This window comes from Ahaetulla prasina, chromosome 4, assembly GCF_028640845.1.
Source record: "Ahaetulla prasina isolate Xishuangbanna chromosome 4, ASM2864084v1, whole genome shotgun sequence".
Lineage (NCBI taxonomy): Eukaryota > Metazoa > Chordata > Lepidosauria > Squamata > Colubridae > Ahaetulla > Ahaetulla prasina.
In genome coordinates this window covers 21,339,399-21,364,279 of record NC_080542.1, presented here as the reverse complement: position 1 = coordinate 21,364,279, position 24,881 = coordinate 21,339,399, and the positions used below count along the sequence as shown (strand labels likewise).

Sequence of the window (24,881 nt, the reverse complement as noted above, 5' to 3'; positions counted from 1 at the left end):
AGCAAGACCGGAACCAAGGCAGAGAAAACGTCAGGCGCATGCGTACAGAGAAGGGGGCACCGAAGAAGAGCGCACAGGCGCGATGCGTCAGGGGCGGTTGTCCGTGAAAACTCGCATGCGCCAAAGTCGGGAATACGAAGAACATCGTGCCGAACCTAAACCAGCCGGGTGCGTAAAACGTTTTGGTGCGCATGCGTCCCGCTCGGGTCATTCTTGAGAAAAAGGTGAGTAGTGCGAACTAAGGGGCGAGGAGCGTGCTTTGAGCAATTGTAGGACGGCATTACTGAATGGAACGCAACGCACGCGCAGTAAAAGAGGGAAGAAACTAAGGCCCGGCTTCATTGGATTGTCTTAGCGTTAATGGGCGGGGACACGTTTACACTGACAATATGTAAAGCGAGGGGTGGGATCTTGATATTTGCCCTAAGAATGGGATTGGACGAGAAACATCAGGAAGGGCAAGTGCATATAAGATCGACATCTTGGTTGGCTGTGGGGTGTGTGTGAAATAACGGCCTTTCAATGAAAGAAGTCAGATTGGGACGCCCGCGTGCCCTCAGGTGTATTTTGATTGGGGCACTATGGGAGGATGTTGGATTTAATTGGTAGGCCGAGGTAGTTAGGGGCGGAGCCTCCATCGCTCAGCAGTTACTGGGGCAAGATTTAGAAAGATGTTGGCTGGCGCGCGCGCGCGCAGAGAATTAGCGGGGACGCCGGGCGGGGGTCAAGCAATGACAGCTGTTCCAAGAGGGGAAATAAAGGGCGCGCTGGGCGACAGTTAAACCGTCACTGCAGGGGGCTTGGGTGCATGCGCGCCCTGGAGCTCGAGGGCAGAGGGAGGAGCTCAAGCCTCCCCCTCACGGGAATCACAATCTCTTCTAGGCTTCTTAGCGCCCTTATTCCCCTCACCTCATGTGCAGTTTTAATGCCTTTGATGCCGGCGTGATTCAGGCCCGTGCCGGACGGGCCTCTTCCTTTCTTGTCAACACGAGGGAGGTGAAGTTAGGCCACTCGCTCTTCTTGAGTTGTAAATATCAAATTCCAAGCAGCTGACGAAAAGGCGGTAGAGCACGCTAACAACCGTACATTGGGTTAGATGACGGAAAGCCACCAGTTTTGAAAGAAGCGCGTCACCCTTCCCCCCCTCCCGCCCCCCGAATCACATGAATTGGCCTAGCTAACACCGCCGAGGCCGGCCTGCAACGGCCGACCTGGGATTGTTTATCCCGATGACGTCGTTGACCCGGATTGGCTGGGCTATTGCGAGGGTTTCGCGTCCAGCCCGCCTTCCGTGAGGAAAAGGAGTTCTTTGGTGAGGTTGCACTTGGGGCATGTCGAGGGAGTGTCCGAGATCTTACACGTGGCCTTTGGAGGGAAAGAGGAGAAGGAACAAGAGATTCCAGACTGGGTCAAAAGTGGCTGCAAGTTCTGACACGAAACTGGGGGGGGTGGGGGAAGAATTATAGTGTTTTAGTTAGAATAATTACAGCAGATTACGTAAAACGATTAAGGAAGTACTAGGTAGAATAACTGAGAAAGGCAACAAGGGACAAATGAGCTTTCAAGAAGAGTCTGGACTACCATCGGCCAGAAATGGTGTAGGCAGGGTCTCCTGCTTGGGCTGGGAGTTGGATTAGATAACCTACAAGGTCCCTTCCAACTCTGTTAATCGGTTAAAATTGGGGCCTGGGAAACACAGCTGCGGAATGCACGGGTGGGTACCATAGATGGGGAAACAAACTGCAGCACCATGAAAAATTAAGGTACAACATTAATACTGTAGGTTAGATAGGTGCATTTTTTTACCCTTTGGAATTTTTGCTATTACTCCAGCAATGCTCATGGGGTAGCAGTAAGTATGTACAGTTGTAGCTCGATTTAGCATATTAATTAAAAATGAGTACAGGTAGTCCTCAACCTACAACCACAATTGAGCTTTATGTTGCTGAGAAATTTAAGTGAGATTTTTGCTCCATTTTTTTTGCCACATTTGTTAATGAATTACTCCAGTTGTTAAGTTAGTAACATGGTTATTAAATGAATCTGGCTTCCCCATTGACTTTGCTTGTCAGAAGATTGTAAAAGGGGATCACATGACCCCGAGACACTGCAACTGTCATAAATATGAACCATTTGCCAAGCATCCAAATATAAATCATACGACCCTGGAGATGCTGCAATAATCGTAAGGGTGAAATTGTCATGTCACTTTTTTCAGAGCAGTTATAACTTCAAATGGTCACTAAATGAACTGTTATCACTGAAGAACTACCTGTAGTCACGTTTTTTTTGCTGCAAGTTTTAATACTGCCAAACACATCATAAGCAGCTACTCAGACATAAAGGATGATCCATGTACAGGTGGCCCTTGACTTAATGACCCAAATTGGGATCTCATAACTTTGGTTGTTAAATGAATGGTCATAAATTGAGGACTACCTGTAATAAATTAGTATACAAGTATTTTACCTGTTGATCTCATTAAAAGCAAGAAGTTACTCAGGTATATCAAATATTTACACTGGGTGATTTTACCTATCCTTTGAAGATGCACTAAAACTGGAAATTTATATGCTTGTTGGAAAATTGATAGAAAGGGTAGCATATAAATATTTATATTTTATTTGTATGTTAAAGTCTGCTTTAGGTACTGTTCTTGGATAAGGTAAGTTGGCAGTAGTTGAGATACAGATAGGACAGGAAATTGGACAGGAATTTCCATTGCTAAGCAGTGCAGTTGTTAGATAAAACATCATGAGACTGCATCTCTTAGTGATGGCAAATCTAGCACTCTGTTGCCATCATTAATCAAATTTCACCTGTCATTAGGTGAAGACTCCCCAATCTAAGTAATTTCTGGCTTTGTCTCTCCTGACCCTGAACCTTGGTAAAGTAAGGGACTGCCTCTTCTTAAATTCTAGCCACTCACCCTCTTTTGCCCTTTTGACTGACCTGCACAGCAGCATTCCTCAGTGGCTGTGCTAGTTGCAACTGGGGCTGAAGTAGATATCTGGAGTCTTAAGCAGAGCTGGCTGTCACCACACCTGGGCCCCAAGCATGTGAGGCAGCTGTTGGCTGTGCAGGCCATCTTCCCAAGAAAAGCTGAGGCCTTGTAAGAACTGTGTGCCCACCATTTTTCAAATAGTGCACCTTATTCTCTAGTGCTTTGGAAAACTTTTGGAAAACTGAAGCCTTCTGAAGCATCATAGGAACAGAACATACTATTTGAATGCCAGGAGAGCCTTGGTGTGACTAGTAGTTGTTTTGTATAAGACCAGGCGTGTCTTGTTAGTAGCTGGAGGAAGACGGCTAAGATCAGGTAGGTGTGGTAAGGCCTGTGGAGCATAGGATGGTGAAGGCTTTGTGCTGTGGTGGCTGAGTGCAGCACACGGCTTGAGCTGCCCCTCTCAACAGCACTGGAGCTGAAGTAGAGGCTCGAGGACAATGGCACTCTGCTGAAGGCCCCAGCTACTGCTCCAGTTCAGTTATGCTGCTAAGGAGTGCTGCTATGCAGGGCAGCCAAAAATACAGAGATGGTGGGAGGAATTGAAGTGCCCCTGTTGTGTGAATCAGCTACCAAGCTCCCAAATTTTGATCATCGCACAGGAACTGCAACGGCTGTATCTTTGGAGATCAGGTGTGTCATTTGTTCAGGTGTGCCATAATTCTGAACAGTTGCTGAATGACTGTTTGTAAGTTAATCCAAGGACTGCCTATAGATCTTTCTTGGTGTAGTATCATAGCAGGTGTTTACTCCTTGTGGAAAATCTACCACACTAATTTCCACTCCAAAAAAGATGCCGAAAAAGTTTAAAGTTTCCAATTATTCTCTGATTTTCATTTTTATACTCATTGCCTACTTATATATTTATTACACATATTAATATTGGTACCAGATGCTATGTTTTATGCTAAAACTGGAAATAAGCAATATGAATACAATTTAAATAAATGAAAGTACAGGTTTGCAGTCCTATCTTTTCTCCATTTTAATTGAGGCTTTCTTCTAGATGTTAAACTGCCATATAGTTACTGAAAACAAGCAAACCTTGAAGGAGTATGAAGATTTCTTGTTTGCACATTGTTTGATGCTATTTATATTTAATCATAAAATCCAGTATTATGTAGATAATTATTCCTAATAGTGGAAGTTTTAGTGACAATGATCATTAATTTAGGTTAATTATACTATTCAATGATATATAGCTCAAGTCCTATAATATATAATAAATATATTAGGCAATTTGCATTGGTTGAATAGCCACTTAAAATACAAAGAAATTAAAAAAAATTGTATTAAGTTGTTTATCATATCTTTTGTGAACCAAAACAGCAGCACACCCACCAAAAATGATGAATTTTACATAGTTTAGAGAAAGGACACCTGAGTATTCTGGAATGTAGAATGAATAGCACTGGCTTGATCCATTTAGATTTGGCCCCATTTGTTTTTGGGGAGACGATAATATAGGCCAGCTGCACAACACAGCATGGCACAGAGGCAGAGAAGAAAAGCACTGGTCATGAGGAGGCGCTGGCTGCAAAGGGTACGATCCGCCTGAGAGTAGAAGAAATGATAGTGAATCATCTTCCATCCATATATTGTGGACCAAACCAGTTTTAGTGTTCAGATACTGCCCGCAATACCACTGCCCATATCTACCTACCTACCTGATCTAGCATGCTGGATAGGGCAGGGTTAGTTTGATAACGTGATTGATAGCAAATTCCTGGCATTTCCAAAGTCATGCTTTGTTTTCCTATTACGCATTTTGGTGGCTTTCTAGGAACAAAATGGAATATTACATTAATGGGTAAAGAAACATTTGTAACAATGCCCCTTCTTGTTAGCTCACCTGGTCTTGGGGAGAAGGGATGAAGGTGCAGTGATCCTAAGGCAATTCTCACGGGATAATGAATTTGTGATAACAGCTAAGAGATGAATTGATTTCTGGGCATCTGGACCTGTGGATGGAGTTAATGGAAGGAAATGTCAAGAGAAGGTGAGCAAGGAGTCAGAATTCTTGAGAAAATACTGAAATAGATTTCGTGGTCACTCACCTCTGAAACCCAATTTTGTTCCACTGATGGTCAGACCTAAATGTGTATCATTGGGAAGATCTGTGCCATTGTGAACATCAAAGGTCAAGCCAACCATGATAGATACAGTTGTAGGAGGTTCAGCAGTTGAAGGAAGTGATATGACATTTCCCTGAGTTTTATTTGTGATACAGAACATTAAATGTGCAAGAGATTTCAGCAGAGAGTCCCAATCCTTAGATATAAGGGAAAATGGAATGAGTGTTGCTTCTATTTTCATTTTTTTGCTTTTTCCCTTAAAATATCTATCCAACTCCATATGACCTCGCCTTTAAAATCTGTTGTTAATTGTTATTCAGAATAGAGGTACATAATACAATGAGGGAGTTTCTGAATTTCTGAATTGTAGATAGCAATAGCTAAAACTTGAATTTAAAATTTTGCATTTTTGAATTTTTTAAAAATTTTCTTTGCCTCAAGTGGTACAACAAAATATCTGAATTTTAAAGGTCCCTTACTTTTTGGAGAAAAAAAATCAATTTTAATTTTTTAAATTGTTATTTATCTATAAACTAAAAGACAATAATAGAGAAATAGAACTGTAATCAATCAGTCTGAAAGTACAACTTTCAACTATACCTTTATTAGAGAGAATCAACCTGTACCTGGAAAACAGCAAGGGAAAAATAGTGTCTCCATTACTATTTTTCCTTTATCCTTCCTAAGTTTTTTTCTGTTGTCTTCTCTTAACAATTGAAATCCAATTTCATGCCATGTTCTGGTCTAAGTTTTTATTTAAATTTCTTATCTCTAGCTCACCTCTTTGACATCGGGATTATGAATATCGTGTGACTGGATGTAGACAGCAAAACCAACAAAGGCAACAGCCAATGAAAGGAGGCAGAAGAAGAAGGAGACCAGAGGTGGATGTCGCTCCAGGCAGATACGCAGGGAGGCCAGTAGGGAGCAGAGGACCATGGTAAGCCCTAAAGGTGAGGGTAAGAAGGATGTAGTATCATCCTAGCTCTAGAAGAAACTAAAACATTTCCGGGAGAGACTACTAGAATAGCCAGAAATATGGAAAAGGGACTGATAACATGAATCTTTCATTTTGTATGGTACTGTTTTTCAGCTTTTCTAATTTCAAAAGTCAAAATATGAATGTAAATAAATATATTAATTTAATTTCATTATTGCTTAGATAATTTAAACTGGTGAAAATCTTTCATGGGACTATACACTCAAAAAGTACAAAGGAAGGCTGCTTGTTTAAGATTACACTTCCATTGTGATTGTATGAAATGGGGAGCTGATTTTTTTATCTGTGCATTCAGATAGGGGAATATTTAAAGAAAGATTCCCAATCTGCATTCTGCAGTTACATAATCAAAGAAAGAGGTTGCATATTTCTGCCCACTGATTTTCAAAATGTCTAATTCTCTGTATTTGAAAACATGTCTACTGAAGTTAAAAATAGCTAGTTTCTTCACCATGCCAACTGGATGAATCTGCTTGTAAGAAAATTTGTAATTTAACCTGACATAATTTTGTGATACTTTCATATTCAAGACAGCATCTGATTATTTTACATTGTATTTGAAGTTAGCAGATTACAATATGAAATTGGGGGGAAAAACAGCTGGAATTATGGAGGTAGAGAACTGGATATTCTAGTTGATACTAAAATTTCATCAAAATCATGTTCTGTCTTAGATTTCCTATTTGAAAATTCACTACAAAAGATATTCTATCAAACTGGTAGTAGCACAAGTAGCACAAGTATAGGAAATTAAACAATCTTCTCAGCCATCTATCATATGGTTAACAGTAAACAAATAGGAAAACAGAATACTTAAGATTTTTTTGTCCCAGTTTGGAGGAATGGTTGGTGAGATCAACACATTTTGCTGAAATGGATAAGTTAACTATTAGAGAAAAGACATTTACATTGATTGCTGACTAGAAGCTTTTATGGACGTTTTGCACAAAAATGAACTTGCGACTTATAGTTTTGATAATTAGATAGGATAGATTATAGAAAGAAGAGTAATATGTAATTTCAGGAGAAGGTAAAGAATATTAAAAGCAACTTCTTTAATATGTGTGTGTATGTATGTATGTTTGTATGTATGTATGTATGTATGTATGTAGGTCTTGGCGTTTTCGGGTCTTTTCCCAAGTAAGGTTGAGAGTATCTTGGCGACATTTCGACAAGGTCTCACTCATCTTCAGGCTGGTGTCTTTGGCTTCATGCTTCTTGAGCAAAGAGTGGTCGGAGCTGCTGTCTCTCTATAAATACTGGTGGGGAGTGTTACTGTGAGCAGGTTGGTTGGCTGTGTGGTTGCAATCATCCTCACCAGATTCAAACCCAAACCCATTCCACAGACGAAACACAACCACCATCCAGAAGCCAGACCATGCTGACACCACTGGCTGCTGCGCCCCCCTCCGATCCCCACACAAAGCAGGCTGACACACACCAGGAACACATGACAGGACCTCGGACTTGGAGCCAAACCAGGGCCTGGGATGCTACATCACAGCCATCTGCTCAAGACATCACATCACAGAACTTCAGAGACCACAACACCAAAGCTCAGGAACAAAAGACCAGGACCACACCCACACAGGATGATATGAAACAGCTGACCAATCTGCAAAAACCCACTCCATCTATCAGTCAGGATGCAACCAGAGCCAACCAACCCGCTCATAGCAACACTCCCACCTCGACCAATCTGCAAACACCCACTCCATCTATCAGTGATGATGCAACCACACAGCCAACCAACCCGCTCACAGCAACACTCCCCATCTCCCCACCAGTATTTATAGAGAGACGGCAGCTCCGACCACTCTTTGCTCAAGAAGCACGAAGCCGAAGACACCAGCCTGAAGATGATGAGTGAGACCTCGTCGAAACGTCGCCAAGATACTCTCAACCTTACATGGGAAAAGACCCAAAAATGCCAAGACCTACATACCTATACCCGTGAAAACCTACGAAAACATTATATATATTTATATTTATATTTATATTTATATTTATATTTATATTTATATTTATATTTATATTTATCTATCTATCTATCTATCTATCTATCTATCTATCTATCTATCTATCTATCTATCATCTTTGGTTATTCGGGTTTTCTCCCGCGTAAAATTGGAAGTGTCTTGGCACAATTTTACGCGGGAGAAAACCCGAATAACCAAAGACCTACATACAAACACCCGCGAAAACCTCTGAAAACATATATATATATATATATATATATATATATATATATATATATATATATAAAAGAGAAAGAGACAAGGTGAAGAATATTAAAAGCTACTTCTTTATACTTTATACTTTTTTATATAGGTGACAAATATTAAAAGCTATTTCTTTATATGTGTGTGTGTGTGTGTGTGTGTGTGTGTATGTATATGAGAGAGAGAGAGACTGACTTCTTGTCCCAAGGATTAAACTCCTCCTTTCAGTCTTGAGCTCTGCCTCTTACCGATAGAAGAAGGAGGGTTATTTCTCTTGGTTCCATCTTATGGGCTGCCAACAAGCAAGTAAAATGATCAATGCATAGAAAACAGGCTATAATGAAGAGACTACTTGATAGCTCAGAATTGGAGATCATCAGCCTCTTCAAGTAGAAATGGGGGATAATAGAAGATTCGATCAGAAAAAAGGAGGCAAGTGGCAGGGCTGGCTCTGAGCCTTCTATAATGCAGCCAGTATTTTTTTTTGTGCCCCTCTGGCAGCCTTTCTGTCCTGATGGACTAATCTCCAAGTGATGTCAGCTGCAGTTACCTTCCAGGGGCCTGAACAAACACCAGGTGACACCAATAGCAATGCTACTCCAGAAGCCAGCCCAGGACTAGACAGTAGCAACAATGGCAATTTTCCAATTACAGAAGCTTAAAAAATCTTGGAGATCCCCCTTCTCTCTATTGTTAGAATGTTAATGGAACTGGGAGCACTACTTTAAACTATGGTGAAATTGTTTGAGCATGGAAATCAACATGGATAATTTCAAAATATTGCAGAACAAAAACAAATGAACATTTTATAGTATGAAATATGCAATTAGCATCCTCTTCATTAAACTAAGTGTCAGGGGAAAAAATGATGGCAATAGGAAAGCTCCACTATAACATAGTAAGGATCAAGTTATAAATGCCTATTTTCTTAGATGCTGTACCTTAATTTTCTTTTCTTTCTAATAAAGCCGCATACTTTTACTTTTGTGAGAATCTCTCTTTTTTTTTTTTGTTATGTACTGCTCTAAGAGACTTAACTTATATATATTGAGGGATGGAGCTATGAGCTAGCCTAGGCAGGCCTAACAATAGGATCCTGAGAAAAAATAGGCTCCTGCTGGCTCTAATCCACCCATATAGAACATGGAAGCTCAAGCCCTGCTGAACCTTAATTGGAAGTCCCCAGAGCTGAAACATAGGAAATACTGGATCAGCTCAGGGGAAAAGAGACTATTCCAGAAGAAAAAACTAATCTAGGAAATCCTATTCTTCTGTAACTTTTGCTTACTCAGAATTGTTTTTGTGCCTATGTAAAAAATGAAGAAAGAAATACCTTAATAGCCATGGACAAAAGAGATGCAGAAAAAAATGAACACAGGGTATATGTCAGAGACAAAAAGACAAACGGAAATGTAAGAGTGCTTTACCTTTGGGCTTTTCAGTGTTCAGCAATATTAGGGTTTTGGTTTTTTTTTTTTACTATGTATATTGCAGTTAAAATAGAGAAAAGAAAATGCTATTAGCAATCATTATCTCCCACAAGGAAGTATGTGAGATGTCTGAGGTCTGTTCTTCATTGATTTCAGTCAGGTGAACATTCAGATGATGGTTCGGTAGGGAGGGAGGGTGACTGCAAAAATGTTGTAAATCTGGAAACCACATGCAAGAACAGATGGGTTTTTTAAACTACTGTATTCAGTTGGACTATGTGCTAGAAAAAGAAAAGAAAGATTCCTCTCATCCTTCATCTCCAGTAAGAAAGAGAAGCAGGTCAGAATGAAGAAAACTCACTTTACTGGACATTCGCTTCATACAGCATGTCCCTGCACATGAGTGTTTTTCCAGCATGTCTCATTTACAATGAGAAAAACTGAGAAAGGCTGGAATCTTGGAATCTGAACATGCCCCAATGTTTTGGAATTGAGGCATTGGTTGAAATCAACATAAGATGACTTTTTCAGCCATTGATCTGTCACCTTTAAATAGTTAAACATCTTAAATAATTCTTCCTATTGAAGGTTATTGGTTTAAAATGTTCCCATTGGACTTTTCAGTCCCAGAGTTCTGTATTTATGAAAACTCTGTGCAAGACACCAGAATTCATATTTTTACATGATTTCATCTGGGTGATCTCATTAGATGATCTTATATGGAAAAAACAGCAAATACCATCACTTAGATGCCTACAGGAGTTTCATAATTAATTTCACCAAGACCACACTCATACCCTTGAAATTTGCTACAGCAAATTATTGTCAACATGAGAGAAGCTATTCCTTCTCTCTTAATCACCTCTTAAGATGATGAACACCTTAATTATCAGGAGGCCAATCCTCATGACATTGGCAAGATAAGAGTTGCAGCTCTGGATTCAATGCCATTAACTTGGTTCTATCTCAGACCATTCCACAGAGGAGCCTACTTCACAAGATGTCAAGTAAAGGAGATCAGTTGTTGCATTAATGGCTAATACCAGCCAATCTAGCCAAAGAGCCAGTCAAACATGATGCAGGAATTATAATTCCATCAAACTGTCACTGTTTATGAACAGCCAAAGTTGAGGATAATATAGGATGTGAAAGTCCTTTTATGTCAAGTTAGTTGTAGCAAATATTGGTGCAAATACATAATATAATTAACAGTGTCTGTCTAAACAATCTGGGTGGAACCTGATCAAGAAATCTTTACAAAAAGCCAAAGAATCGATGAAAAGTGTATGTATGCTCATTCGTATCAACAGGATACATAAAGGGATCACTGAATACCAGTTAATAGTAAAATATTTCAGACAAATGGATCCCGTTATAGACTGCGAAAAGGTGGGGATTTCCCTTTGATCAACCTATCTGCAAGAGCTGGTAGCCACCAACTCAGGTGTTTCTTTTCAAGACCACAGAACAAAGGCAAATGAGGCCCTGGTGGCACCATAGCTGGCTCTATATATTCCCTTTGATGCCAGTGCTATCCAAACAGCTATGGTGATTTTAATCACTCCATTCTGCCGTAGCACATTGCTCTTCACCCTGATAAACATGGTGAGGACCTCCTGTAGTATGCATTGAAATAGCCAATATCATCTCTTAAATCAATAATTTTTATTATAAATCCTTATGATTTATATTGATATATTGACCATCAATTGTGTTGTAAATGTTGTACCTTGATGAACGTATCTTTTCTTTTACGTACACTGAGAGCATATGCATCAAGACAAATTCCTTGTGTGTCCAATCACACTTGGCCAATAAAAATTCTATTCTATTCTATTCTATTCTAAAGTCCAATTCTTCACTGGAGTCAGATAAGGTTGCAAGTTTACAAGTTCTGGCCTGGAATTTGAACAAGAATTTTTTGAGTTCTAACTCTAAGATACAACTTTGAAACTAAATGGGAATATTTGTGCCTAGCAGTGAAAACTTTGGCCTTTTGCAGACCAAATATCACTGATTTTTATCATGATTTGGTGTGCTTTTGAATATGTGAAAAAAAGATAATTGTGGCACCAACATCAAGGGATCTATAACTATTGGGATTCTTTTTGGTGGGCCTGAATAGAATTCTAGCAAATTACATAGATAACATTTTGGGACTCAGTCCTTCTAGGTAGATGAGGGACATCTTTATCTGACCATTCTCAGGTGTTGTTCTTCCTCATAGTCACAGGCTTATCTTACTCCAATCCATGTGACTTGGCACTGAATCTTTAAGCTCTAATGCCTGATCAATTTGAATCCCATTAGGCCAGCGGTCCCTAGCCTTTCTGGTTCTGCGGACTGCAACTTTGGGCCGCAAATCTTTACAATACGAAATTCCTTATTAACATATTGTGTCTCTTCGATAGGACTAGCTTGGCTAGAAGGGTCATGAATGAAAGGTCTTTTTGATTTTAAACTTCTGTATATTTCATTATGAAATAATGATGAAATAACCATACTCTGCTTTATGCCCAGGATCACACCAAATTCTACCAAGCACAAAATCATGCTATCACAAATAATCTGGCCTTCTGCCATGCAGAACTTTAAAGGGGATAACCAGCACTTTGAATTGCTTCTAGAAATATATTAGAAGTGGTATTACACAAGGAAATTTTAGAGCACCAAATTGTTTGTGATGCTACAATCTATACCAGTTGAAGGTATAGTTCATTGTTCAAGGACAATTCTTGCAGAGAATGCTTTAAAACATTCAACTGAGAACTGACAAAGGAATGAGTGACAGTGGAGCAGATATCTTATATAATAGTGCAATAGATTATTCAAACTCATTTTTTTTATTTTGATGCAAAAATTCAGTTAGTAGTATACATCGGTGTAGCAATATTATTATTATATAATCAGGCCACTCACACACTGAAATCACTTGGACAAAATTGTGTGCTCTAGAGAGGGTTCTTTTCAAAATAGGAACAATATGCAGCCCTGATCTGGCAAGCTCTCTTAGTAAGTCCAGCTTCTGACAGTGGCACCCTTGGCCTGGCTGAAGCATTTTGGGTATCGGCAGCTGTAGGACTTTCTAATGGTTCTAGCAGCTCATCTCCTTTGATCTCACAAATATTGTGTAAGATGCAGCATGTAGATATGACCACAGGAATTAGCTTCTCTCTCACATCCAGTCTCATTTGCAAACATCTCCAGCGAGCTCTCAAGACCCCAAAAGCTCTCTCCACACACATTCGGCATTTGGCAAGCCTATCGTTGAACTTTTCTTGGGCCTCAGTTTTTGGTGCTGGATATGGTTTCATTAGCCAGGGGCGAAGTGGGTAGGCATGATCTCCAATGACAACAGGGGTCATTGAAACCCCTTCTAGTACTGTTGGAGTTTGTGGGCCAAATGTGCTTTCATCCATGCTGTTGAAAAAAGGAGAGTTATGCAAGATGCGGGAATCATGGGATCTCTCTGGAAACCCAACATAAATATCAGTGAAACGAGATTTACTATCTACTAGAGCCTGCAACACCATTGAATAGAAGCCTTTGCAATTAATGTAGGAGTCAGCAGAGAAGGGGGGGCAGAGGATGGAGATATGAATTGCATCAATTGCACCAAGGCAGTTTGGAAAGCCCATATCCTTGAAGCCTTCCATAATACCTTGTGGATTGCCCAAGAAAATTGTTTGGGCCAGGAGCCTACTATTTATTTCCTCACAGACTTCTTCAAAGATTGAACAGGCTGATGAAATTCCCACTCCAAACAGCTCTGAGACAGTCTTGTAACTGTCGTGATGCGCAAGTTTCCAAATGGTCATGGCCACCCTTTTCTCCACAGGAATGTGTGACCTCATGCCAGTGTCTCGACGCTGTAAGGCAGGACGCAATTCCTCAGCAATATACATCAGAGTGGAACGTGACATTCTGAATAAAGAAATCCAACACTTGTCATCCTGTTCCGAAGAAATCATTCGCTCCCACCATTCACTACATCTGGGGAGCATCCAGTGTGATCGCTCAGACAGGGCCATCAGCTCATGCTCATAATGCAGTGCAGGTGAAGATGAGTACACCATAGTGACCACAGAGACTATAGCATTGCGATGAAGCCGTAGCAAGGCTCTCTTACGACGGACGCTAGCTGAGAGAATGCGTCTCAGCACTGTAGCTGACCGTCGAAATCGCCTCCGCTGAAGAATCCTTGCTATGGCGAATATCACAGTACGCCTGTTCAGCATCCATTGTTGCACTAGCAATTGAGAAGTTTGAATACAAGTAGCAAGAAGAGCCAAGCACTCTTGCTCCATTTATCCAGCCGGTTTTAACAGTAACAGCAGGTCCAGGAGGAGATGATGCTGTGACAGAAAACCTTTCCCCCCTGGTCAAGGCAGAGATGACATCATCAAGCAGGGATCAGTCCAATGCACTTCATTTGGATAGGCACTGTTGAATTTAAGGGTAACACATTGTAACTAATTTGGCTCTAGTTCACTAAGAGTCATATTTATAATCCAACTTTGAAGGTCTCTTTAAAAAATATAAAGTAGAAAAGTTCAACCATTCACCAAGTTTCACCAAGTTCAGCCATTACACATTTTCCATTTAAAAATATTTTAAACTTTCAGAGAATCACATATGGCTTTTCCATAAATATTTCTCTTTTTTTTACAAATATCATTTCAGCTGGCTAATTTTCAGTTGAACATACTATATTCTTCACACTAAGCCATGACTGAGCTAGCATGGCTGACTCTATGACATCTAACAAACAACTGCAATAATGCAGCCAAACTACAAATTCTAGGCCTGCCAAACCCAATAAGGGGAAGACACTCTACATAGGTGCAGACATTATATATATCAGGAATACTTTACAATTAGTCCTTGACTTACAACCACAATTGGGACCAAAATTAAGTGCTTTGCTTAACAGCGGAAATTCTAATCTGAATTGTGGTTGTAAGTCAAATTAAGTACACTTTACCTGCTAAGCGAGTCGTGCCTTATTTTGCCAAAGTTGTTAAGCAAATCACTGATTGTTACATGAATGAGGTGATTGTAAATGAATCTGGCTTTCCACATTGACTTTGCTTGCTGGAAGATGGCTGGGAAAGTTGTAAATGGTGATCACATGACCTCCCCCAGACTCTACAACTGTTATAAACACATGCTGGACACTTAAGCACCTGAATTTTGATCATGTGATTGTAGAGAAGCTGAAAGGTCATAAGTGCAAAGACTGCTTGTAATTCACTTTTTTCACTAACTTTGTAATTTTGAACTGTTGCTAACAAATTGCGTAAGCTGAGGACCACTTGTAAGGAATTTATCATTCTAAGACTACATGCAATATAATCTTTAAATATCTCCTAAAACATAACTTCTCAGCCCATCTGGCAGGATGGAAAAGGGATGCCCCACTACGGCTATATGGAGTGGCGGGATCCTCCCAGTTTAACAACCAGTTTGGTGATCGCGCAATTTACTGTCCATGTGTGGATGCGCAGTTTCAAGAAATCTTTGGCAGAGTAACATGGCAATCTGCTCTACTGCATAAATCAGCTGAAAAGATAAAGGTCGGAAAATAGCATGGGCCCATCTGAACATCGGGATGAACTGGTTCGCTCCCAGCTGATTGTTGGAGCTACCAGTTCACCCGAACCGGTCCGAACTGGTAGAATCCCACCTCTGGCTATAGGACAGCCCTTATGGAAATGCAGCAAATGGGACAAATGCAGCTTTGAAAACAGAAAAGGTTGTAGTGTTGATTTAAATGCTAAGGACATACTAGGCATTGTTCAATATATTATTTTAATTTTATTTCCCTGGGACAGCTCATTTTCTAATCAATCTGAGTCCCTCTGAGGCCTAATTTAGTTATGTGACTTGTTAGCACATTCCTACCTTTGCTACATATAAATGCACATCATGGATGCTATAACATCCAGGTTGCATGAACCAAACAGCACATACCTTCTTGTATAGTCCTTTCAGGCATATAAACAGCTTTATTATTATAGGAATCTTTATTCTTGTGATCTAAATAGTAAAGGTACCGAGGCCAAGAACAAGTGGCTTGCAATTTTTTTTTTAGTAAATCAATCATACAGGTAGTCCTTGACTTACAACAGCTTAACTGTTTGAAGTAACAATGGCACAGAAAAAGTGACTTATGACCATTTTTAACACTTACGCTCATTGAGCATCCCCATGGTCATGTGATCAAAATTCAGACACTTGGCAACTGGTTCATATTTATGGCAATTGGAGTGTCCCAGAGTCACATGATTACCTTTTGTGACCTGACAAGCAAAGTCAATGGAGAAGCCAGATTCACTTAACAACTGCAGTGATTCTCTTAATAACAGTGGCGAGAAAGGTCGTAACATGGGGCAACACTCAATTAACAAATGTCTCACTTAGCAACAGAAATTTGGGGCTCAATTGTGATCGTAAGTTGAGGACTACCTGCAGGCAAAATCAAACCAAGAACCTGCTTTATAGTTTATCTCTTAAGAAGTCCCCTACATTAATTGTCTTGTTATATAACTTTGTTAAAAAAATAATTAGAGAAACTATTAAATCAGGCTATTAGCTATTAACTGAGAAAATTAATATTAATGTGCATCTTGAAGGTTTTATCAACTGTACCATTTATTTAGAGGATATTTTTATTAAAGATTTTTTTATGATGAAAAGTAACACTCTACAAACTAATATAAAGTTAAAAAAGAAGAAGAAGAAAGGAAATCAAGGAGAAAGTTAAAAGGGCAAGGGGAAAAAAAAAGATAAAAAAGAAACAAGTAGCTTCCAATCTTCTTTACAGAAGTTATTAGAAATTTACCGCTCATTCCAGAGTTGCAACATGACTTTCTTTTTGTAACCTATTCTGTCTAATCACCAAGGTCATAAATTTTAAGTTCATTTTTCTATTTCACACCAAAAGCCTAAAAAGGGTTTTCGGTCAGCAATAAACACAGATATTGTCTTTTTTCTCATCAAAGAAGCCAATTTAGCCATCTCAGGCAGTCCATCATCTTCCCCAACCATTCCTCCATCGTGGGTAGTATCAATTGTGCCACTTTGTTGCAGGTTACATGGGCTTTTCCAACATTACCCTCTAACTGGTGCAGAGGCTTGAAACCTGCTGAGTTTTTCTCCCTATAGCCTGTTACTTACTCAAAAATAAAAGACATTATTAGGGCCTATCCCGCCCGGCTCTCGTCATGTGCAACCCATAACAGCTCAGTAATTTAATGGGCTGTCAGAGCCCAAATCCTACCACAGCAGGCTGATGTTCTTCACTGTCATTGTCCTGGCCTGCTGCTTTGTTTTGTGTGGCTCACTGTGCTGGCATGTGATGACCATACAGGCTTACGGAGGGAACATTGCAATGATGCTGTAGTTTGTCTATGCTGGTTAGCACCAGGGAGGTACACAGAATCAACTGCACTGAGATGTAAAAGAGTAAACAGATTGGAGATTGTAGTCATGGCGATACAATATTTTTGGTGCAACATACTTGTTTTTATCAACCATTTTTTATTATTACATTATAACTGGATTAATAATTTTAAACATTCAGTACCTGTTGCATTTTTGCAAGTTTATGAATCCCAAACCCTATTTATATCAGACTTCTGTCCATTAGACTGTTTTATTTATGTGTGGGTGTGCAGTATGGAAGGAACAAAAAAGAGCATCAGTAAAGGATAACATTTATAGCTCAAATGAGGGGTCCTTGGTTCTTGCTAGCACTTATGATGTTACCAAGTGAGGGTAATGAAACATCTTCAAGAAAACAATCAAGCTCAGAGAAGGACCAAGGACCCTTCAAAAAAGAGCATGTCTAAAAATTGGGGGAAAATGAAATAAGTTTTTTTTCATGACTCATGAAACTCTACATGGGATGCATCCATAGTATGGATGCGGAAAAAGCTTAGGTTACAAGTTTGTAGTTATTTGGTTCTTATATGCAAAGCTGGCTACACGTGTGATCTTTTTTTTTTCTTATGCATAAGTTTTCGTCATTGGAGCCCAGTGAAGGGCATGCGACTCTTGTTATTTTCCGCATAAGCCTCTGAGAAAAACCTTCTGAGAAATAAATGCCCGACCGAAAGCTCTCCAGTAAATTCATGGGGAATCTGAGCCTTCCCAGCCCTCTCGCCTAACCGTATGGCGAGATTTAGGCACGAGCGGTGAAGTCCTGCCGTTGGAGCCCATTCTGTCTCAAAGCCTGTCCCGATACTACCCCGCTCCAATCCCTCTGCCGGCCAAAGCACGCAAACCCTTGACTCAACTCAACGGGCTGTCTCGGACTGCGACAGCTAAACTGAAATCCTAAAGAACTTGTAGTTGTTAGTGCTTAACAACCGACAACTGAACGAAAGTCCTGCCTTCGAGGAGAAAAACGTTAACGGGAGAAGAGAGGAAAGGGCATCAAAGCAACGGCCTCGTCTTACCTCCCGTCCCCTTTTCCTTCTCTCCAAAGCCGCAGCTTCACGAAGGCCGCCGGCGTCGGAGGACGGTACTGTCCCTTTAAGAGGAAGTAACGCCGCCGATTCCTCTTCCTTTGGCGGGGCGACCCTATTCGATACTTTCGAGCATGGGCGAAGATGACACCTTCCCGCACGCCGCCGTTGTCGTAATCGTCCGAGTGAAGGTCGCTTTGAAGTGACGCAGCTGCGCGCTTTAGGTAGTACGCACGCGCAGCCCGCGCTTACTATTTTCTCCTTGGAAACGCTGCCCCCTTTCCCAGATACGTGGATGCTCACGCCCCACTCCGGAACAGGTCGGCAGCTCGTATCTTCCGAGAAGCGGAGCTGTTCCCCCCTCCTCCTCCCTCTCCCCCTCCCCTCAGTGGAGCACTATCTTCCGAGAGCCATTTTGACTGAAGGTTACCGCGCGCATTTGAGGGAGTTCAGGCTGAACATGGGGGAAAAAAATAGTTCGAGGTAACCGTTAGAAGTCGTTCAATTTTACCTGTCCATCCTAGTTATTTTTCTTCAGCAAGCAGCCCTTCCCTCTTAGGTTGGGAAATCAAGGAGTAACTTTTTATTCAGTGACTTCTCTTGGTTACTTGGGAGTCAAGATTTTCTTATTTTTAAGCTGAGAGCAAGAGCATGAATTCTTACAAGCAGAGTAACACTTAAGAAAAAAAACAAGGCTCCCGTTTACGTTTAAATGTTCCAGATCACGTAGCTAATTAGATTAAGTTGTATTACTTCATACTAATAGGGTCAAATGGTTGACTTTCAGTGGAGAAGTCTAAAAAGACGCCAACCTGCTCTGCTGCATTAGAAGGCTATTTTATTCTGATAATTCAAATAAATGAAGGCCAGCAGTGAAGGATTCCTTTCATATATCACTGAGATGCAATTTTATATCTTCCCCTCTTAGAACTACCGTAGATTCTTTGGTGCTCAGTAAGCACTGCAGCTTGCTAAACATGTTAGAATCCCTAAGGGGAAAGGGCTGGAAATTTCTTGACAGTTAAGTGGTATTTGTACTGTACCAGTTTGAAGGGCAGCAAAGCCAAATTAAGAAATTACACTTGCATTATTTCTTAGCCAACTATATCTCATCTAATAAAACTTCCAAGATACTCTGTGAGGTTACAACTCATGGAAAATTTTCATCTATTTCAAAATACCCCGTTTGTCTCCCTTTTAGCACAGCCACTCTTATTCTCACTGCAATTTCCTTGTCCTGGTGGCAAGACACAAATGTTGTGTGTTAAGAAGTAAGACACCGCTATGACAAGAGAAATGAATTTAAATAAATTCTTTTTTTTTGCCTTTATTTTCAGGGGAATCCAGAGAAATTAAAGATCATGTGAAGAAATTAAAAACCAGAGCATTGAATCAGAGATAGAGAAAAATGGTGGGGAATGGGTGAGCCTCACCCAGGACAATTTAGGATAATACAGCAAGGGAAGGGAGGTAGGCAGGTGGCATAGCTTCCCCTTTCAAGATGCCTGGACTCTCCAATCTTCAAGAGGGTTGGGTGAGTTGTCTTGACTCTCCCCATATACCCCCCATATCTTAGCGGTGCTTCCCCTGGATATTCATGGAATTAACCCTTCCCATCCAAGGTTTCCGAGTAGACCATCACTCTGCTAGGAGCTAGAAGAAAATATAAAAAGTGGAAAGTATGGTGAAAAATGTATTTTTAAAGAGAGATGCTACATGGGTAGCACACAAATTTCCAGTTCTATGCTTTTTCAAGATATACTCCTCTTCCAAAATAAACGGATGCTTAAAAGATGCCCTCTACATATCTGCTTCAATCTATACAATTATCCCATAAAAATAGGATCTTGGGTGCAAAATCAGAATAGCATTACTCTGCTATTGTTCCCACCCGATTGTGAGATCCGGTTTTGTTCTTGTTCCTTTTTGTGCTTGTACAAATGTTTTCTACCATTGGGCAGCAACATTTTAGACCCCCAGGATCCCCAGCCAGCACAGCTATGGTCATCAGCATACAAAAGGGCATTCAATAGGGAAAGGGTGTTTTTGATAAAAACCAATATTCCCATAAACCGTGGAGCAGCGCATCCTTTTCCTATGATTCCTCCACCCTTCTCCAATTTACTTTCCACTTGCAAACCTTTATTTCATGTAATTGTACTCTCCTGCAAACCTCGAACCACTAGAGGGACTAATCCCTAAATACAATCCTTAATTTCAACCAACTTTAGGAGTATGAAAAATCAGCACAGGTCCCATATAATCCCCATTCAATCTTAAAATAGCTACCTATGCAATTAAGAGTAGTCATTACTAGCTTAGCTGACCACCATCTCAGAATGTAGATTCATCTAAGAATTCTAAAAGAAAGTTCTTCCACTGCTTACCTTGACTATGTAGCTCCCATATATGGCTCCACTCTGTATCAGGGGAGAAGAAAAAAGATTAGAAGCCAAGCATTACTGTATTTTATTCCTAAAGAATACCTATTATAAGTCCCTCTGATTGTCTTTATTAGGAAGTTTCTAAATTTTAATTAAATTGAAAAAAACTGGTCCAGATGTGCAGCAACCACATTCCCATCTCCCTTCATTATTTAACAAAACAAAACAGAACTCTGACTCGGTTAAAATTAAATGCTAGAACTTATAGTAATACTCAAATAATTGGAAGTAAAATGTGAAAGTTCTTTAATGAAACACAAAAGCTTCTCCCTGACGCCATTGAAATTCAATGAAGACACTTTTTTCCTTTGCCTTTTAAAGAAAGTATTACAGAGAATGATAGATTCCTTTTGAAACTATTAATTCAAAACTGATTCAAAGGGTCAATGTATTTTTACCAAATAAACATGGAAGATGAAGTTTTAGGAATACTATAGGCTGATTTTTACTTATTACCCTTCTGTTTTTTTCTGGGCCAAAAATATTACCCATGCCTCCCTTCTGTTAATTACAATAGCTGGTTTCTAAACCACCTAGGCACCTAAAATGTGACTTATGATTGAAAGTTGCTCAATATATTCTGCTACCAATAGATTAACAGCCTCAAAACATGCAGACATCCCCTTTCCTGTGCAGTATTGACCTCTTAAGGCTATCTTACCTTCAAAGTGATAATTTCTTGCAGCCTGCCAGTCATTGGCTTCCATGTTTTCCCAACAAGCTTCAGCATCTGCATTTTCTGTCTCCTTGACTGGTGTCGTTCCACCACCCCCTCCATGCCCGGCTCCTGGCTCATTGATAAAGGAGAGGCCCCACTCATTTTGGAAGATGGCTCCCAGGTGCTGTCGCCGACTGCTGTCGGTTGGTGGGGGACTGCAGGGGGGTGGCGCCAAGACACAGTTGGGGAGGCTATTAGTGGTGCGGACAGCCGAGGCTGGAACATGGCAAGCTTTGCCTGGTTGATCCAAGTTCTCTTTCAGCTTGCTGGCATAAGAGATCTTGGGAATGATCCTGGCACTGCTGCTATCAACTGGGAAAGCAGGAAGGGGCCGAAAGAGTGACCATGTTTCCTTCTCAGATTCCTCAGTGATTACACTGGAGGCATTAAATGTAACAGCGGGCTTCTCACTGGCTTTGATAGTGCTGACTCGTTCCAATTCAGGGGAAGACAATGGGGAGGGTGAGTCAGAATAGCCACGGCGTCGATGCTGCCATCTCCCATTGGAAAGACCCTCTGGAGCGCAGTGGTGGCCATTAGTGCTAGGTCCCCATTCCTTGCGGTCTGAGGGGTTGCCTCGATAAGTTTTGCGGTAGGCAGGACGGAAGGGCCGGCCATGATGAAAATTAGGAGGATAACGGCGGGTATGCTGGGGAGGGTCTCGCTCAGACAGCTGGAGATTGCGGATGTTAAGGCTGTTGGAAGGACTCAGGGGAACACTGGGCTCATCAACTATCTCAGAACTTGCAGTATATCCATTTGACTCCCATGATCCTGAGGAAGGAAAGCAAATTTGAGATCTATTGTCATTAACTGCAGAAAACAAATACGTTTCCCCCCTTTAAAATATTTCACTGAACGTCTTTTGAGGAAAAAAAAACTTTTCTACTCCCCCCCACAATAGTTTTATGAATAAACCAGATGCTGAAATTTAACTTCCTATATTATATTTATTTCTCAAGGTGGAGTGGGAGAATGCCAAATGGCTAGAGCTCTCATTCATTAAAAAGCTGCTCCTGAAGCTGCTAAATCTCCCAAGCAATATTACAGTTTTCAAGTAAAATAATGGTGCTGCCATTGCAAAACAAAGAGAATCGAAGAATTTCTGTGCTATGATGGGTTCAACAAATGTTTAGATCTAAAACAGATTTTAATCAGCACCTGTTTATTTTCCTTGTTGTTTAGCTCTCCATGATAAGAAGCTTCTAATGTAGACAACTTTTTTGAATTAACCAAATGCAAATAGGCCATCTTCACATTCTTGTCAGAAAAGCATATCTCTCAGCCCAAACAAGGACTGAGAATACAGTTCTTGAGGTTTGATAAAAGGATCAAACAGGTTGGTGGGGAAGGAACTGTTTTTTTCTTCCTTCACACATGGCACAGAAGCAAGACAGAAAAATGGGAGAAATGTGAGTGATTCCTGTATCAGTTTGTTCACTTAATGCTTTTCCTAATCAGTAATGGCAACTGATCAAGTTGATGAACACAAGACTTTCACGTCAAAGCGCATCACATAAATTCAAACCTTTCAATCCCCTTCAAGAGATAAAAATATATTCACAACACAATTGTGAAACCCCCTCCAGCAAACTGAGAAACCAGAACATAAAATGAAGTGTCCAAAGATTCTAAACTTTTTGTTCTAAACTAACTGCTGCCCCCCCCCATGTTGGAAGAGAAGGTTGTTTTAAATGTTTTATATGCCAAATCAGTACATAAACTAAAGTAGCAGATAACTGCACCTTTTTCAATGGACAAGAAAGGATACATCTAATACACACTGGATTTTTTTGAAGCATTTTCATGGCTACTGCAGTAAAGCCATCTCCAGTCAAAAGATACAGATATAAAAAAATAAAAGGAGGAGCACCCCTGTTCATTACAAAAGAATAGTGTGTGATTACAGTCAAGTTTTAAGGCAATGATTCAAACAGAAGACCTAACCTATTAAAAAATTGTGGGAGAAAATAAGTTTATAATTACTCAGCAATAAGAGAAGCCGATGGTTCTGTGAAAATTTAGGGCAACTGGTGATTTAGGATAAGATTAATACTGATTGAATCTATTAAGAAAAGAAAAGCAAGGTAGCAGACTTGGATTCCACTCTGAAAGTTTATTGTTAAGATAACAACAACTGAAATATGAGTACACTTAGGCTGGGGAAAACTGATCAGAGTAACTCCCTGGTTTTACAGACTCATGCAAAAATTTGGTGATGGGTAGTGAAGCTAAAATAAGCTCCTTCAGGAGCATAACTGAAAAACCTTTCAACAGTTTTAATGTCCAAACCAAATGGTAAAGACCTGCATGCCTAGGCATAGAACATAAAATATTGGCCAGTGGCTTAGTTACCTGTTCGGATACGATTGTTGAGATTATGGCATTTCTCCTTCTTTCCTCCCAGGAGACGCAATTCTTCCTCTGGGTTGCGATTCTCATCCATGCCCAGTTCTTCTTTCTGCATGGCCTCTATCTGGGCTTGGATGTAGGTCAAGGAGGCGAAAGATAATGACCACCAGGGACCTGACTGAAGTCCAGCTCCAACCCCTCGCTTTTTAAAGAAAATATAACCTTCCTGGTGATGACTCTTTCTACACTACTAACCGTTCTCAAACTAACAAGATCGGGAACTATGCCACTTGTTGGGAACCACAAAACGCCACTCAAACTGTAGAAGCTTCTCCAGCGAAATCCTCAGATTTCCTGCCCTGCTCCTCCAAATTTGCGAAGCTTCCGGAAAGCAGAGAGCGAAATGGGTTATTTAGTATCGGCACCCACGCTCGTTATTCTTCACCGAGCCTTTTGCTTCAGCACCCTAAACTTTCTCCCCAACCCCTAGTAAACGGCCTCATACAAACTCTTGTACGAAGCTTACAAAACACACACGTGGAGCGGACTCCCTCGCCTCGAGCTCAGCGGCCCCCCAAAACCCAATTCTCCCCTTCTGCGTTTACTCAGCACCAAGGCCGTGATCCCGCTCCCGGAATCCCCTTCTCCGCAACCGTAACAAAAGCAGCGGCCCGCCTGAAAAACGCCTCTTCCCTCTCCGAGGATTTTCCTCGCGCCCCACACCCAATGCGACTTCCACCCTTCCTTTGCCCGGAGCTCTGCTGCCCTCTAGAGCGGCTCCCAAAAGCCCGATCCAAGCCGCCTCCCCGCTTTTTCGGAGGGCTGGAGGATTTCCGTTACGGTCCGCCCGCTCCAATTCTTCCGCGGGAGGCCCAGCTAAACTCCCCCTCCAGAAAAAAAAAAGAAGGAAAAAAAAAAAGAGAGAGAGCCCGACCTCCGGCTCCCTCGAAAAAAGGCTGCCGGGAACCTCGTCCCGAAACCCGAAAAAAGCTCCCGTCGAGGAAAGCCCCGCAGCGAAGCTTCGCTCCAAGGCTCCCGCTGCCCCACCCCGACCTTCAGAACCGGACCTCGCCGCGCTCTAGGCTCTCCGCTCCCGCCCGTCGCTCTCCTCAGGCCCAAGCAATTCCCCCCAAGCCCGCCCGGCACATTCAGCCAGCCAGCCCCC

General features: G+C 41.0%; 3 protein-coding genes and 1 long non-coding RNA gene across 8 annotated transcripts in view; 1 reads left to right on the top strand and 3 right to left on the bottom strand.

The window, feature by feature from the left end:
• Positions 1-1,102, bottom strand: part of TAOK2 (TAO kinase 2) — a 43,662-nt gene extending 42,560 nt beyond the window's left edge. The window contains exon 1 of the mRNA XM_058179613.1: positions 910-1,102. The gene's annotated coding sequence lies outside the window, so the exon portion shown is untranslated. The remainder of the gene's footprint in view (positions 1-909) is intronic.
• On the top strand, positions 73-19,680 carry LOC131196618 (uncharacterized). Of its 2 annotated transcripts, none has more exons than XR_009154786.1 (4): positions 73-224; positions 5,855-6,032; positions 18,223-18,426; positions 19,540-19,680. It is a non-coding gene; the product is annotated as an uncharacterized LOC131196618 (long non-coding RNA). The 2 variants fall into 2 exon arrangements; XR_009154785.1 differs by having other exon boundaries at positions 74-224; positions 5,855-6,019.
• Positions 4,216-18,370, bottom strand: TMEM219 (transmembrane protein 219). Of its 4 annotated transcripts, XM_058179619.1 has the most exons (7): positions 18,194-18,370; positions 17,014-17,183; positions 5,860-6,026; positions 5,062-5,275; positions 4,857-4,965; positions 4,672-4,783; positions 4,216-4,558 (listed from the first exon to the last, which is right to left on the bottom strand). In XM_058179619.1, the coding sequence occupies exons 3-7, from the start codon at positions 6,016-6,018 to the stop codon at positions 4,430-4,432; spliced, it is 723 nt and encodes a 240-aa protein (XP_058035602.1). In that variant the 5' UTR covers positions 6,019-6,026; positions 17,014-17,183; positions 18,194-18,370; the 3' UTR covers positions 4,216-4,429. The 4 variants fall into 4 exon arrangements, with proteins under 4 accessions (XP_058035602.1, XP_058035603.1, XP_058035600.1 ...); XM_058179620.1 differs by lacking the exon at positions 17,014-17,183; XM_058179617.1 differs by lacking the exons at positions 4,216-4,558; positions 4,672-4,783; positions 4,857-4,965; positions 5,062-5,275; positions 5,860-6,026 and adding an exon at positions 12,556-14,174 and having other exon boundaries at positions 18,194-18,333.
• LOC131196617 (uncharacterized) lies at positions 19,517-24,842 on the bottom strand. The gene is made up of 4 exons (XM_058179622.1): positions 23,720-24,842; positions 21,308-22,138; positions 20,590-20,622; positions 19,517-19,855 (listed from the first exon to the last, which is right to left on the bottom strand). The coding sequence occupies exons 1-4, from the start codon at positions 23,829-23,831 to the stop codon at positions 19,806-19,808; spliced, it is 1,026 nt and encodes a 341-aa protein (XP_058035605.1). The 5' UTR covers positions 23,832-24,842; the 3' UTR covers positions 19,517-19,805.
• Positions 24,843-24,881: the final 39 nt, after the last annotated feature.

Coding starts and splice junctions, on each gene's coding strand:
- TMEM219 (XM_058179617.1), bottom strand. CDS start 14,038: ATGGAGCAAGAGTGCTTGGCTCTTCTTGCTACTTGTATTCAAACTTCT.
- LOC131196617 (XM_058179622.1), bottom strand. CDS start 23,831: ATGCAGAAAGAAGAACTGGGCATGGATGAGAATCGCAACCCAGAGGAA. Junction 22,139..23,719: donor CAACAATCGTATCCGAACAG/GTAACTAAGCCA, acceptor TTCCTTCCTCAG/GATCATGGGAGTCAAATGGA. Junction 19,856..20,589: donor ATGGGAGCTACATAGTCAAG/GTAAGCAGTGGA, acceptor ATTTTCTTCTAG/CTCCTAGCAGAGTGATGGTC.